This window comes from Pteronotus mesoamericanus, unplaced genomic scaffold, assembly GCF_021234165.1.
Source record: "Pteronotus mesoamericanus isolate MK-2021 breed Mesoamerican mustached bat unplaced genomic scaffold, CSHL_Meso_final contig_94, whole genome shotgun sequence".
Taxonomy (NCBI): domain Eukaryota; kingdom Metazoa; phylum Chordata; class Mammalia; order Chiroptera; family Mormoopidae; genus Pteronotus; species Pteronotus mesoamericanus.
Genome location: NW_026555285.1, coordinates 9,711,794 through 9,729,009, shown reverse-complemented (window position 1 = coordinate 9,729,009; position 17,216 = coordinate 9,711,794). Strand labels below are relative to the sequence as shown.

General features: G+C 36.8%; 1 protein-coding gene across 3 annotated transcripts in view; it reads right to left on the bottom strand.

Moving 5' to 3' along the window:
- Nucleotides 1-17,216, bottom strand: part of ELF1 (E74 like ETS transcription factor 1) — a 126,455-nt gene that overhangs the window by 19,546 nt on the left and 89,693 nt on the right. For 2 of the 3 annotated variants that reach the window (XM_054586396.1, XM_054586397.1), the window contains exons 3-5: nucleotides 5,661-5,841; nucleotides 2,320-2,427; nucleotides 363-530 (exon numbers count right to left, since the gene is read on the bottom strand). In XM_054586396.1, coding sequence (XP_054442371.1) covers nucleotides 363-530; nucleotides 2,320-2,427; nucleotides 5,661-5,841 — 457 coding nt within the window. The remainder of the gene's footprint in view (nucleotides 1-362; nucleotides 531-2,319; nucleotides 2,428-5,660; nucleotides 5,842-17,216) is intronic. The other variant, XM_054586398.1, reaches the window with a different exon arrangement.

The window sequence follows — 17,216 nt, the reverse complement described above, 5'->3', positions numbered from 1 at the left end:
TTTTTCCCACTAGAATATTATACTGGAATCTGTAACTATACTGGTGATTTTCAAACTATGTCCTGTGGGAGTAAGCTGACCTGCTTCTATCCCCAAGTTCTTTATGAGTATGGATTAAAGGGTTTAGATAAAAGATTGAGGCTTTAAAAAGTTGTAAAATACCTATTCTGTAAGATCAAATATTTTAAACTTGTAAAATAATTGAACTTTTTATAAAAGAAATCTAATATGGACAAATACCTCTTAACATGTTTTGTGTCAATTTCTTATATGTTTTAAGTGATATAGAAATGTCCTTAAATAAAAATTATATTTAGATTCCACATCAAGACTTGTTTCTCCTAAACAAATTAATTACCCACCTTTCTTTCTCTTAGGTTGTTCTGGTGAGGAGGCTCCCGGTGAGCGTGCATATGTCTCTTGAACCTGCTGAGTTTCCATCACTTCAGGAATCCCATCTAATGTGACGGATACATGGGTGATTGGGGTAACAACAATGTCATCTTCAGATGAACTAAAAATATTATTATCTAATGGAAATAAAATCAACTGATTATCATCAACTTTGTATTATAAATCAAAATAATTTCATAAGAGAATTTCCTATTTCTATGAAGAATAAAGAAGAAATAAAATCTTGAAATTTGGTCCTTGCTTTTATTTCCTCTGCCCCAAATCAGATATCCTAAATCAGTCCAGGTTTGGCTGAACTATTTTAATGTTTCCCTTACTTGACTTCTTATCACCAGTCTCTTTCCTCTCTCTCCTCCCATTTTCACATTGCTGCTAAAGTGATTCTCTGTAAACTAAGTCTGTTCTGACTGTATTATTCTTCTCTATAAAAACTTTCCTCCTGAAAATTAAAAAGAAAGAGAAAACAGACGTATCTTTTCATAGTTTATAGGACAGAAAAGATAAGAACAACCCAAACTGTCCAGCATGCTATGTAACGCTTCCACAGTCTAGATCAAACCTACCTTGCAATCTTATCTCCACTCAGCTATGTCAAAGCATTTTTATCTAGTATACTTCACTCTTTTTTACAGGTCTGTGTCTTTGGCGCAATCCTTTTCTTCTACTTTGAATACTCTTTCCTGTCTCTTCTTCCCATTAGAAGCTTATTTGTCACTTATAGCCCAGGTCAAAACACTCCCTCCACACAGCCTGTCTCTTATACTGCCAGCCAGAGTAGTCTCTCCTCCCAGAAAACGATGTTAACCCTCTCATGGCTTTTATTTTTGTTTTGTACAGTTATTTACATAAATAACTGGTTTCAAAATTTAATTGTAATATGAGGAAAGAGGTTGTATCCATTCATTTGTGTAACACTATTGTCTAATGCACTGGTATGCGTAGAAAATATTCTGTAGACATCATGAATTGATTTAGTATTAATTAATCTTTAGTTTAACTACTTTCTTATTAGAAAAGCCCAAAGAACATGGATTTAAAAGCACACAAGAATGTCTGTGGCTGTAGGAGGAACCTGCCCACGCACGATGGCGCTTCCTCTTCGTGTGGTGAAGGTGGTGATATAAAATGGGGCAGATAGAGAAACTGGCTGAGAAAATAGATTTATAGGAACCTCCTTACTGAGACCTCAGCGATAGGAATTTGAAGTTTCACCATTCCCTGTGGACCCATGCTGATGTGCTGATAATTGCATCATCAGTCATCCCTGACTGCAAACCCCTTGGCTTCCCCCTTCCCTTGAAATAAAAGAAGCCCAAATTCTGTACTTTCTCAAGATGATTCTTTAGGACACCAGTCCTTATCTTCTCAGCTCACTGGCTTTCCAAATAAAATTGCTTTTCTTGTCCTCTCTGCCCACCTTCCCCCCACAAAAAATAAATAAAGAAGACCAAATGTGGTAGTGAATTTTATGCTGTGAAGTGTTAGGAAACTTTGCAATGGATGCTTGACATTCACTGATGAAGATCTACATAAATCACTACATAATAAACAGTTTGGGACCTAAACACCCTACTCCTTCCACCAATAAGGTTAAGAGAAGAAATTCTTCATAATCTTCCCTTTGACAACTATGTAAATTACTTTTTTTTGGTCTTTTTCTTATTTTTATTTAAATTACTTTTTTATTCCTAAAGGTCTCACTCCCCCTCCCCGCCCCTTTTTTTAAAGTCTTATTTAATTGAACACTTTTGCAAAGGTTTCTCAAGAAGTACTATACCCTTGGAACAAAAAAAAGTATAAAATATGGTCTTGAGTCTCTTTATATTTACCATCTAATAGAAAGAGATGGCAAGAATAGTTGTCAAAGTATATAAACATGAACAATCATAACACATAACTACTCACTCATTCGTTTTTCATCCAGCACAGGGCCAGGAGAATCCATATTGAGGAGTGCCTCAGCAGCCTCGATAGTTTCAATTGTTTCATCCCCATTATGACAAGAAGCTTCAACTATAATATAAAGAAAAAACAATTAGTATAAATGACTGGGTTGACTTTGTTAGGTCCCTTTCAGCTCAAAACTGATCCCAAAACTCTTGGAATGAACTTGGGTTTCTGTTAACAATCTCTGACTCTTCTTTCATTCCTCTATAGCTGGCAAATTGCCACCATCTCCAAAAAGTTTTTAGTCACAGTCATATTATTAGAATCTAAATACCCTTTGGTAATTTGGGTACCATTCTTCTCTACTGTGTACTGTAGGACACTAATTCTCCTACTATGGACTATGCCTTGTCTAAGTTTTTTTCTTAATGTTTAAAAAACATTAAAATGTAAATAAATATTTTTGAAAAATTTAATAGCATAGCCCTGGCCATTGTGGCTCAGTTGGTTAGTCATCATCCCGCAAACCAAAAGGTTTTTATTCCCAGGTAGAGCACATGCCAGGGTTGTGGGTTCGGTCCCCAGTGGGGTGTGTAAAAAAGGCAACCAATTGAATTTTCTCTCCCCTTTCTTTCTCCCTTCCCCTCTCTCTAGAAATAAATAAAATTAAAAAAAAATTTAATAGCACAACCTTTTTAAATAAAACCTTATGTGGGCTCTGGTTGGTGTGGCTCAGTGGATTGAGTGCTGGCCTGCAAACCAAAAGGTTACCAGTTTGATTCCCAGTCAGAGCACATGCCTGGGTTGCGGGCCAGGTCCCCATTAGGGGGCATGCAAGAGGAAACCACACACTGATGTTTCTCTTCCTTTCTCCCTCCCTTCCCCTCTCTCTAAAAATAAATAAAATCTAAAAAAAAAACCCCAACAAACCCTTATGTGGAACTCCAACATATAAATGGATAAACATGGTATTTTATCATTACACATTTATTTTATAGGTTCAAATTTATATCAAACCTGATAAGAGATAAATCAATAATAAAAATGACAGTGTTTTGATATACATGCAAATTTGAAATTAGGTGTTACAGATAACAGCCACAGTTACTAACATAAGCCTCAAATCAATAAAAATCATTCAATCTTTTTATTATTGAAAATTTCAAACAAAATCAAAATTATGAAACATAGTATAATGAATTCTCACGTATCCATTTCTCAGCATCAACCATTATCAACACAGGGTCAATCTTCTTTTATCTACACACCACTCACTGCTCTCAAGGTTTATTTTAAAGAAATCCAAGACAGCATATTTTATCCCTAAATATTTTAGTATATGTCTAAAAGATTTGGAATCTAGCACAATGCTTTTTATCATATTTAAAATACTAACAATAAATGTAATAATAACTCCTAATATCAACTGCAGTGCTACCTAGGACTCATGTACAGTTTATAAAATGTTCTATTTCCATCTCTTTCTTCTTCTGCAGTGTCTCCTAAATCCAGTACTCTTCCCTCTCTTACTGCAGACCAAGCAGGGCTACTACAAGGTTCTCTTCTTTCTCTAGACATGCTCAAACAAGGATGGAAGTGTTAAAGCTGGGAGGTAAGAAAGGGGAGGGAGAAGAAACATGCAAAAAGCAAATCTGGTTTTCAAAACATGTTTGATTTCTGGACCCATTCCTTACCAATTCTGCTTTCCAGGAAGGAAGGAAGGAACCTGTATGTACCTCACCATCAGCTGTCTTCAAGTCTAAGCCTAAGAGAATGAAGCACTGAAAGCAATTCCTTCTCTTAAAGCTCTAAGATCTGCTTTTCCAGACTTAATTTCTTCTTTGAAGACTAATATCTTCCCTGATGACTAAAACTGGGAAGGCCCTCGTTTGCAACCTACAAAGTATAGCCTTCCCTAAGGCATCAAGAATTCAGAATAGACTGCAGAAATGTCACTAGCTACCCAATAGATAAGTGCACAGTGGTGGTCATTTGGGTAGACAAAATCTATATATCACAGACAGCAATGAATAGAAACCTCTAACTTGATTAATTTAATTCCTTTATCCATAAGGGAGAAACAAATTTAGATTTATTAAAAAAACTTTCACTGGGTTTCTGCAAATAAAAATTATGGATATACCATATGAGAGAAACATCCATGTGTGGTTGCCACTAGCGTGCCCCCTACTGGAGACCTGGCCAGCAACCAAGGCATGTGCCCTAGACTGGGAACCCAAACTGCAACCGTTTGGTTCACAGGCAGGCACTCAATCCACTGAGCTACACCAGCCAGGACAGAGACAATGCATTTTAATCAATTATGTTAGTATGATACACTGAAAAGGAGACAATGCCATTTTGATGATATTCTTGCCCAAAATGCATGTATCTCATTCCAATCATAAGAAAAACATCACACAAAATTAAGAGACATTCTGAAATATCTAACTAGTACTCTGCAAAAGTGTCAAGGCTATAAGAGACAAGGTAAGAAAAAGGAACAGCCACAGACTAGAAGAAACTAAGAAGAAATGACAACTAAATGCAATGTGAGATTCCAGATAGGACCCTGGAACAGAAAAAGGACATTAGTACGAAATGACTAAAACCTACAAATAAGGTCTAGGTTTAGCTAATATTGTGACTAATGTTAATTTTCTGTTGTTTTTAGTTTAACACTATTTAGATAACCTTTCCTTTCAAATAATTGATTTTCTCAAATACTTCCAACATCTCTGTATGTTAATGTATAACAATATGAGTACATGCACCAATTTCTAAAAATGGTGAAAACAGCACTACCACTGTACCTCATACTTACATTACATAGTAAACTCTTCAAGTTTGAAATACCCTACTAGCTCTGACTAAACCAGAAGGAGAATCTTCATTTAACCTCAGTACCTTATCCTACATTTGTATCATGGCCTCCTGTTTTGCTTTAAGCAATGGCAGTAAAAAACAAAGAAACAAACAAACAAACAAACAAAACTTTCCTATCTTTTCCCCTACCAACAAATTCTCACTGTTATCAGGAATGTAGAGCTAGGAATATAAAAAGTGCTCAGAGAAGACTTGATGAATTGAGTTGGTATGGTTCCTCCTGCATGCCTCCTTATTTTGTCACATTCATCTCACTATATTTAGGAAAGAAAAAAGGGGAGGTGAGAAAGAACTATGAAATGCAAGCAGATGAGAAAGAAAAGGACATTTCTTTCTCCCTGCAGGGCTCTAGTTTCTGCAGGTAATGGAGTTATTTAACATCAAGTTAGGGACTTTGTATGCCCCCAGAATCACAGGGTTAGGACACTGCCTGAAACTAGGCTGAAGTAAGGCGCTACTGCAGGCACACATACCTGTAAGGGTGATGTTTTCATCATCATCATCTATGATCTCTTCTTCGGCAACATCAAGGGAGCTCTCAGTAATCATGTCATTGGGTTCTTCCACACAGGCCAGACCCGCATAACTATTGAGAATATCAGCACCAGGAACATGTTCCACTATTACAGCAGGAAAAATAGCTGGATCACCAACCTGGGAGAGGTGAGGGAAAAAAAGGATTAACAAAATTATTTTTTGTTTGATGGAACCAAAAATTATCTCATACTGAACATCAATGTAGTTTTTATACCATCAACAACTTGTACCTTGACAACCCTTCTAAGGTTGAAGTGAACACATATATATTAAGATAACAAACTTTCATTATTAATCTTGAGTCTTAACAACCAAGTTTTCATTGGAAAATTCTATAAAAGTATGCTTTTAAGCCACTTAAGTTTACTAGTCATTAATGTGTGAGAAGTTGCATACAAATGTATGATTAAAAACAATCTCAATAAAAGTTTCTTTGACAGAAAAACATCTGCGAGTTTAAATAAGTATTACACTGTCAATTGGCACACAGTCTTTGTTTAACAACTTTTGACTCAAATGTGAAAATTAACTGTCATTTTATTTCTGGTTATAAGATCTCAGAATTTTAGAACTGAAAGGACCCCCTAAGGTATCTAGTCCAGCCACCTCATTTATCAGGTGAGGAAACTGACCCAGAAGGGTTTTGAACAACCTACTCAAAAATCAGTTAACTGTTCATGAAAAGAATTCAATGTTAAGAGTAAAAAGCAAATAAAAAGTTTTCTGAGTGTACAGGACAATGTATACATGGATCTTAATATTATGTAATAATGAGGACTGTCTATAAAAGAATTACTTTTCAAATATAGTAAAAATGCTTTGACACTTATCAACTCCTTTTATATTGCTCTACCTATCACTTGTAATGGTATTATTCATTTGGCACATTTCCATTTAACATTTCTCTGTAAATCATCATCCTTTCAAAGGACTGATATGCAATAAACAGCCTATTGATGCAAAAAAAAAAAAAAAGAAAGGAAAAATCAGTTAGTGACAAACCTATTAAGTTTCTAGCTCCTTTATAAAATATTTAATATTTAAAAAGATTGTAAAAATAGCACAAAGAATTCCCCTACAAATTTCATCCATATCTGTGTAATTTTAACACATAATCATGTCTATCATTCTCTTTCTATATTATTATTTTTACACCTGCATTTTTTTCTGATTTGTTTGAAAGTGGCAGACATATTGGGCCTTTATCCCTAAATACTTCAGTGTGTTTCCTGAAAACATGAATATTATCTTATATAAAGATAGTACAATAATCAAAACCAGAAAAAAAACAGTGATATAGTACTATTATTTAATCCAGGGGTCCCCAACCGCTGATGTGGCCTGTTCGGAACCAGGCTGCACAGCAGGAGGTGAGTGGCAAGCGAGCTAGCAAGGGAGCAAAGCTTCATCTCTATTTACAGCCACTCCCCAACGCTCACATTACTGGCTGAGCTCTGCCTCCTGTCAGATCAGCAGTGACATTAGATTCTCATAGGAGCATGAACCCTACTGTGAACTATGCATGCAGAGGATATAGGTTGCGTACTCCTTATGAGAATCTAATGCCTGATGATCTGAAGTAGAGCTGAGCCAGTAACGCTAGTGCTGGGGAGCAGCTGCAAATACAGATTATCATTAGCAGAGAGGTTTGACTGCACAGAGACCCTAATTAATCAATTGCTTGTGGATTCATATCAAAACTCTATCAGTGAGTGGCAGGTGACAATTAGGCTACATCAAGTGGCTGGCTTAGAGTGGCAAGTGAGTTGATGTACTTCAATTGTACAGCTGCATCTGGTGTCAGGGTTTAAGTCAGAAGCTGACATTTATTTTAGTCTGTGTGTGGCCCACCCATTATTTTATTTACCACTTCTGTCCACGCCTCTTCCCTCCTCCCCTTCACTGCTCACTTGTCTCAGTCACAGTTTTGGTAAGCCCATGTGCTAACCCTAGCATGTGATGTGTTGTATAATTATTTCATTATATAATACAATGTAATAATAGAAATAAAGTGCACAAAAAATATAATGCACTTGAACCATCCTGAAACCATTCTCCCCTCTCCACCCCATTGGAAAAACTGTCTTCTAGTCCCTGGTGCTAAAACAGTTGGGAGATGCTGATTTAATTTACAGATCTCATGCAAATTTCTGCATTCTTTTCATTAATGTACTTTTTAAAAAATGAAAAAGAAATTTTGGTTCAGGATCCAATCTAGGGTCATAGGCTTCATCATGTTTCTTTATGACGACTCTTTTAATCTCAAACAATTTCTTAACCATTAATCTAGAGTCATTCTTCAGTTTTTCTTTGTCTTTCATGCTCTTGAGGCTTTAGAAGAATACAGGTCATTTGTTTTGTAAAATGTCCCCCAATTTTGGTTTGTATGATAACAACACATGAGATTCAGTTTGCATTTTTGGCAAGAATACAAAGAAAGTAATGTTATATCCTTTCAAATACATCATATCAGGAAGTCTAAAATAGCTATTTGCCCCATTACTAGTGATCCTAACTTTGATCATTTAGTTAGGGTGATCGACCTAACAGGTTTATCTATTATAAAGTTACTATTTTCCCCTTTGTAGTTAAGTATTTTATGGGAAGATAGCTCAAGACTATATAACTATCCTGTTTCTTAAACCATATCCCCATAAACTATGTAAGAAAAAGTTACTGCCCATACATAATAATTTCAGGCACTCTTGTTATTTTCCTTGAGTAAGTCTGCTACATTAAAAAGGCTATTTAATATAAAGAACTCACTCGGCTCCACTCCAAGAAGACAAATGACCCAATCAAAAAATGGGCAAAGGACCTGGGCAGATGCTTTTCCAAGGAAGAGATACAGAGGGCCCAGAGTCATTTGAAAGGATGCTCGGCATCACTAGCCATCAGAGAAATGCAGATCAAAACCACCATGAGGTACCACCTCACACCGGTCAGAATGGCCATCATAAACAGATCAACGAACAACAGGTGCCAGTGAGGCTGTGGAGAAAAGGGAACACTAGTACACTGCTGGTGGGAATGCAGATTGGGGCAGCCATTGTGGAAAGCAGTGTGGAATTTCCTCAAAAAGTTGAAAATGAAACTGCCTTTTGATCCAGTGATTCCCCTGCTGGGACTATACCCTAAGAATCCCCAAACACCAATTCAAAAGAACCTATGCACCCCAATGTTCATAGCTGCACAACTTACAATAGCCAAGAGATGGAAGCAACCTAAATGTCCATCAGTAGATGACTGGATCAAAAAATTATGGTACATTTACACAATGGAATACTACGCAGCAGAAAGAAAAAAAGAACTAAATTTCGCGACAGCAATGGATGGAACTAGAGAGCATTATGCTAAGCAAAATAAGCCAGGGAGCGAAAGACAAATACCATATGATCTCACCTATAAGCGGAACCTAACCAACAATACAAAGATGCAAGGAAAATAAGACCAGCAACACTGAAAGGAAAAGAAACCAACAGAGACCAGAGGGAAGGAGGTGGGGAGGGGGGTAGGGGAAAAGGAAGGGAAAGGGAAAGTCAAGGAACATATAGCAAGGTCTCATGGACAAAACCAAAGGGGAAGGGTTGAGGGAGGGAGCGGGGGAGGGGGCAAGGGAAAGTGGTGGGGGGAAGGCAGAGACAAATGTATTTGAAAAAATAAAATAAAAATAAAAAGGCTATTTATGGTTTCATTATAACTATGCAGCCTCAATTTTTAAAAATTAGTATGTTCACAGCACTGTACATTGAGGTTAACTATTACTTCTATCATAAGAATTTAATTACCTAAATTAAATACATGACTATCAAAGGTGCTAAACAGATACTATCAGTGCTTTCTTGAATCTATGCTCTGAAATTTATGATTAATAACCCTTAAACATATTTGAATTGCTCTATTTAAAAATGTTTCTTCCTATTTCAGAAAAGAGGAAGTTATTCAGAAGTAAACTGGCTCTCAAAAATCGTTAAGTTTTAAACAGAAGGTAGAAGATTCAAAGAGTACACTGTAAAACACACACACACCCCCCACACACACCCCCACACACACAAGGGAAAGTATATAAAGTGGCCAAAGCATAGTTAAATCTGGCCTTCCCTTTCTCTTTTTGAGAGATGAATACTGCAATCTTCCCTAGCATGAACAACATGTACTTGTTAACACATTTCTCCTTTCTCCTAAAAGTTCAAGTTAAACTCCTAATATTGTAAAAAGAATGAGCCTAGAATTCAGTTTATTTTTACATGGCTTCATTTTATACCACAAAACCCTATGTACTAGGTAAGAATAGCGCTTCCCATCTCCATCCACTGGCAGCTGAGAAATCAGGTTAAGAAATTTACCCAGGGTCACTCACTAAATTAGAGGCACATCAATGCAATTCACAGGACCAGTCTTCACCCAAACAAAACCAACATATTCCTTTTTATCCAAATCTATTTGACCCCTGAAATCTGGGTAGTAAATGTGAAGGGTGTGGTTATTACAAGGGATATCTCCAGAAGTTCTATCCAAATCTATGAGTTTCACATAACTAGATACACTTGTTACTACTCTTTTCCTTGTTCTTCTCTACTAACCTGTAAGTGAACTGGAGGTATTGATTATTCTCCAGATTTGCAAGTCTCAGAAACACCTTGTCATATACCACTATAATCAATGATTGCTACTTTTACTCCAGTATTAGTGTCTCCCCCAAGAGGCGGCCACTGTTACCAGTTTTTCATTCCCTAACAGAGAAGTCTATTATAATCAACCACTTTCTGATTTGCTTTAAACAATCACTTTTTCATTTCAGTTCAAAGATTTTTAAGTTACTTAAATAAAATTGTCAAATACACAAAAATAGAGAGAAAAAATTAGTTTCCTTTGAAGTAAAAGCTTAATTAAGAAAAAAAGGGTTGCATGGTTCTGTGATTTAGACACATGTGGTAAAAAACAAAGATTGTAAACCAGGAGACCTAGGGCCTTCTCTTATCCTACTGTCATGACCTAATTTGCCTCACTTTAAATGTAAGAGCATCAGCTGGTCCTGGACGGGCACTTCCTGATTTTCTTTTGTTAAGATATATTTTAAAGGCATGGACTTAAGTTTATAACATTACAATAGAAGAGATTATTCATTCTCTGGACTAAATGGAGTGGGGGAGGGAGTAGCATGCACACTGGACACATACCTGCTATCTCTGCAACTGCTATTAGCTAATATTTATTAGCACATAATATATGCCAGGGGTTCTTCTTATTGCTTTACATGGATGACCACCTTACTTAATCATCACATAATCCTATGAGGGAGATACATTGGATTATCTATTTTATACATGGGAAATAATTTGCCACAAGTCATATTGGTAGTAAGTGGTAGAACCTTAACTTAAATCGACTCCAGGGCCCACGTTCTGTACCTGTATACTATTATAGTCAGCCTTAAACATGGTTTGTTTTGTTGGCACATTTACTTGGCTCTGTTTAGAAAAACAGAATAGGTAAGAAGTAGTGTTGGGGTATTACTTTCAATATTATTTTTTGCCGGGTTCTCCGATCGGAATCTACTATAAACTATCTTGTGGGCATAGGCAGTTCCTTTTGGGGCCCAGGGACTTCCCAGGATCACTTGCAATTTAGCCATACTATCTTCTCCTTCTAAGATACTTGCTCCTCTTATGAAAACCATTGGCCATCCTTTTCTAGTCCACTGAAATAAAAGATATATATTCATAGTTGTTCATCTCTAATTTCTTGAGGGTGCTACTAATTCATGTAAAAGAAAGTGACCAACTCTTGAATCTTAGGTAACACCTGAATCTATATATATAAAATAGAGCTGACCCTTGAACATTGGTTTGAACTGCACAGGTCCACTTATATGTGGTTTTTTTTTTCTATAAATGTACAGTTGTCCCTTCATTTCTTCAGGTTTCACATGCATAGGTTCAAGAACTACAGATCAAGAATAGTCAAATATGATATTTTCAACCTGTGGCTGGGAATCCACCTAAGTCAAGAGCCAATTTAAGTTATTCACATTTTTTTTTACCTAACCCTCTAACACCCCATGGGGTCAGCACCCCTAACCTATACGTCTAGGAAACTCCTCCCAAATGACTGGAAACAATCTCCTCTCTATTATCACAAATGGAAGGAAAATACACACTCCAGAAGCTCCAGGTGTTGATCTGGGCTCATAATAAATTCCTGCCTTTTGAAACGATTGACTGACAACGGGCTAAAAGTATGAGTCAGGAACCTAAGAACGCCATAACCACACATTCTAAAATTCCTTATAGAGAAATGGTTCTCAGCCTCTTAAATAAGAGGCATGGCAAAATTTCATATGCTGAATTTTACTAGATTTAAATTTTAAAAAATACTAGATAAATAGACTTGTATTAATGTGTCAGGGTGGCTGTAACAAGGTACCACAAAGTAGGTGCCTTCAGCAACAAAAATTTATTGTCCCACAATTTTGGAGGCCATAAGTCTAAAAACAAAGTGTTGGCAGGATTGGTTCTAAGGGCTATGAGGAAAGGATCTGTTCCTGTCTTCATTTTCACATGGTGTTCTCCCTGTATGTGTCTGTGTCCAAACTTTCTTTTTTTATATGGACACCAATCACATTGGAATAGGGGCCCACTCTACTCCAGTATAACCTCATCTTAACGAATTACACCCACAATGACCCTAAATAAGGTCACATTCTGAGACACTAGGTGTTGGGACTTCAACATATGAATCTCAAGGTGGGGTGAAGTGGGGAGAGGCGATTGAACCCATAACAGGATTCATTTAATTTAACTTTCATTTGAAAACTGGCTTTCTTTACCCTAAATAACTTCTGTAGTTTATAGCAATAAAGATATACATGTTCTCGTTAGTACAGCTGGCCCTCCATATCTGTGAGTTCTGCACTTGTGGATTCAACTAACTGTGGATGGGAAATAATATGGAAAAAATGTTCACACTGTTTCTGATGTGTACAATGCAGTAAGACCTGTAACAGCTGCATCTCTACTGAACATGCACAGACTCCCCCCCTTAAACAGTACAGTATAACAACCATTTACATAGCATTTACATTGTATTAGATATTATAAGCAATCTAGAGATGATTAGCATTTAGGAGGATATGTGTAGATTACATGCAGATATTATGGCATTTTGTATAAGAGTCTTGAGCATCCTTGGATTTTGGTATCTGGTGGGAGGGGTTGCAGTGGGTGGGTTTCTGGAACCAATCTCCAATGATACTGAAGGATGACTGTATTTCTAGATTGAGATTAGACATTATTCTTCAAGTTTTTGTGTTGATGACTACACCAAACCTTATCCACACAACTGTTTTTTCTACATCATTTCAACCAGACCCCTTTCCAAGATTTAAAAGGAGAACTTCAGGAAGGTCAGAGATATTCATAAAATGGTCACATTCCTAATACTTAACAATAAAGTCCTTTTAAGACATGAAAGTGTTAACACCTCACTGATGCCCTAAGAAAAATACTGCATTTCATTTGGCTAGCTACTTAAAAAAATATTTATCCAAACATCTCTAAAATCTCTCCTCATTAAAAATAATCATATTAAGTATCTTCTCTTTATTACGTTTTATTTGAATCAGGGAACCTCAGTAAACACCAGTGGTTATTAACCTTTACTGAATACTGGGAAACATCAAAAAAATATCAATACCTGATCCAACATGGGACCAAATAAATCAGAGTATCTGGGGATGTTTGTTACTGGGCCTGTTACTTCTTAGGTAAATCCAATGTGCATGCAGGGCTCAGAACTACTTCTTTAAAGAATTATAAGATTCTAAACTCCATTTTCTAAATTAAATCAACCCTATTTATGCCGATGTCTAAGATGCTAGTATAATTAAAAAAAAACCCTCAAAGTTATTATGAGATTTCTTGTCTGGTACTTGCAGATTATTTTTCCATTTGTTTTTGGAATAGGTTCAAAATAAATTACAAGTGATGAATGGGAACAGAAAGACTTTTGGGGGTTAAAATCTGTCAAAGATCAAAGTTTTCAAAGGCTCAATAGAAATTAATATGCAAATTAAAATGTAGTGATATATTGACTTTCAACTGCGTTTAATAACTTTACTGAAGGTCTTAACAGCTCCAGAAAGAAAAATACACATACCAGCTTTCCTTCCTGTTAATTTCAGGCAAATTAGGACAACAGCTGAAAGCTAAATTTTAACAATTTTTTAAGTAATAATAAAAATCAAACCAAGTTTTAGCAGGAAACAGTTCCCCAAATGTCAACATTGTTCAGCATAAAGCTGCCATGTGGTGCGGTTGATGACATATGTGGCAGTACCATGAAGTTAAAAAGAGGAGGAGGACTTCCGGCCAAGATACAGGCATAGGTAGATGCACTTTGCCTCCTCACACAACCAAAAGAAGGACAACAACAAATTAAAACACAAAAGGAAGCAGAACTTCTAGAAAATTAAAACTGTATGGAGTCCAACAACTAAGGAGTTAAAGAAGAAACATTCATCCAGACCAGTAGCAGAGGTAGAGACAGGCAGCTGAGGCAGAGAGGACATATGGCAAGGCAGCTGCTGGAGGACCAGGTGGGTGAGGGGGCTGCTGGCAGACTGGGTGGTCCCACATTTGCATGCGGATAAACCAGGAGGAACAGCTAGGGAGTGAGACAGACCGGGTAACCCAGGGTTCCAGTGTGGGAAAAGAAAGCCTTCAAACCTCTGACTGTAAAACCTGTGGGGGATGCAGCAGCGGGGGAAACTTGCAGCTTCCCAGAAGAGTTCTTCGGAGAGAACCACAGAGTCCTAGAACATACACAAACGCACCCACCCGGGGAATCAGCACCAGAAGGGCCCAATTTGCTTGTGGGTAGTGGGGGAAGTGACTGAAAGCCTGCGGAGAGCCTACCAAGTGGCACTGTTACCTCTCAGACCCCTCCCCAACATATAGCATCACAATGCAGTGTCCTAGGTTGTCCAGCACTGGCGAATACCTAAGGCTTCGCCCCTTTCAAAAAAGCAAGCTCGCTGAGACAGAGAAACATGGCCCAAGCGTAAGAACACATCAAAGCTCCAAAAATAGAACTAAGCAATGAAGAGATAGCCAACTTATTAGATGCACAATTCAAAACACTGGTAATCGGGATGCTCACAGAAATGGTTGAGTATGGGCACAAAATGGAGGAAAAAGTGAAGGCTATGCAAAGTGAAATAAAGAAAAATATACAGGGAACCAATAGTAAAGGGAAGGAAACCAGGACTCCAAAACAATGATTTGGAGCAGAAGAAAGAGATAAACATTCAACCAAGACAGACTGAAGAAACAAGAATTAAAAAAAAATGAGGAGAGGCTTAGGAACCTCTGGGACCACTTTAAACGTTCCACCATCTGAATCACAGGGATGCCAGAAGGAGAAAAGGGAGAGCAAGAAATTGAAAACTTATTTGAAGAAATAATGAAGGGGAGCTTCCCAATCTGGTGAAGGAAATAGACTTCCAGGAAATCCAGAAAGTTCAGAGATTCCCAAGGGAAGTTAGACCCAAGGAAGCACCCACCAAGGCACATCACAATTAAATTACCCAAGATTAATGGTGAGGAAAGAATCTTAAATGCAGCAAGAGAAAAGGAGACAGTTCTCTACAAAGGAGTTCCCATAAGACTATCAACTGATTTCTCCAAAGACACCTTGCAGGCAAGAAGGAGCTGGCAAGAAGTATTCAAAGTCATGAAAGGCAAGGACCTACATCCAAGATTACTCTATCCAGCAAAGATATCTTTTAGAATGGAAGGGCAGATAAAATGCTTCCCAAATTAGGTCAAGTTAAAGGAGTTCACCATCACCAAGCTCTTATTATAAGAAAATGTTAAAGGGACTTATCTAAGAAAAAGAAGATCAAAAACTATGAACAGTAAAATGACAACAAACTCACAACTATCAACTGAACCTAAATAAAACTAAAATAAGAATAAACTAAGCAAACAACTAGAACAGCAACAGAATCACAGAAATGGAGATCAGGGGGTGGGGGTGGGGGGAGGATTGGGGGAGAGGTACAAGGGATAAGAAGCATACATGGTAGGTACAAAATAGGCAGGGGGAGGTTAAGAATAGTATAGGAAATGGAGAAGCCAAAGGCCTTATATGTATGACCCATGGACATGAACTAATGGGGGTGGGGAGGGGAAGTGCAGCGTGGAGGGAATAAAGGGGAGAGAAAAAGAATGAAACAATTGTAATAGCATAATCAAATATATATATGAATATATATATAAAATATATATATAAAAAATATATATATATATATGAAGAGAAGGAAAGGGACCAATTTGTACACAGTACGATATGTTACTATCCTGACTAGGCTTGCTTACTTCCTCAACATACCACTTTTCAACTTGGCCTTAGGTAGATATTTAAGAAACTAAGGATCATTACTTCGACTCTATTAAATAAGTTTATTCAATAGATTTTTGGATATAAAAAGCAAAAGTACTTTCGAATAACTTGTTTGCCAAGCTTTTCTAAGACAGCTGAATCTGGTATGCAGTTGTGAAACATCCTGCCTGCCAAGGTCCTCTATAAAACAGTTTAAAATGAAATAGCTATCAAATGTTTTCCTGAAAGAAAGGTAGGTTAAGAACAGTCTAAAACTTTCCCCAATATATATATTCCTTTTTTAAGATAGGTGCAAAATAAGCATACTTTCAAGTGATTTATATCATCTTTTGCCTAAAGAAAAGGCAATACCAAAAGTGGGGTGGGGGCCTTATTTGTCCCATAATTTTCAATAGATGCCCCCAATCCAAGGCCATCTAATAAACATTCAAACTAAACAGTGCACTTCTTATAAAAACACATCTCTGAAATGAATTCCTGTGCCCTCTCTTCCAATAGAATGCTGTTCAGAAGCCTCATCAGAAGATGATACTGTTTGAAATGACTTCCCTCACCTTTGATTTTAAAAACAAAAACACAAAAACAAAAACCCAATACCTTATTCTGTTAGGATACAATCTGACCATATTTACCATGGGATAAATACACTAGAAATACACATAGTGAAAAGAGAATGTAACAACAAGTGCTCAGACCCTAGGGTAAAAATGACCTTTAAAATAGGCTAGATTGCACTATGCATGCCTTGGGTGTTCGAAAGGAAAATTATTCAGCTTCTCTAGGCTTTAGTTTTCATTTCTGTCTACAATAAGAACAACACTATCTTCTACCGCTATCATAAGAATTAAATAATGTAAATTTATCATTTTTATATGGTATGGCATATTGTAAACATTCAGTAAAATATTTTGATGATCAAAGTCCTTAATATTTATGTAGTTAGAAGTAAACACTTAGAATTTGGCTTACTAGTTATATGCCAATATCATCACATTGTGTATCTTAAATATAAAAAATGTTATAGGTAAATTGTATCTCAATAAACATTGGGGTAGGAACTTGGCTTACTACAATCTTGTATTAGTAGG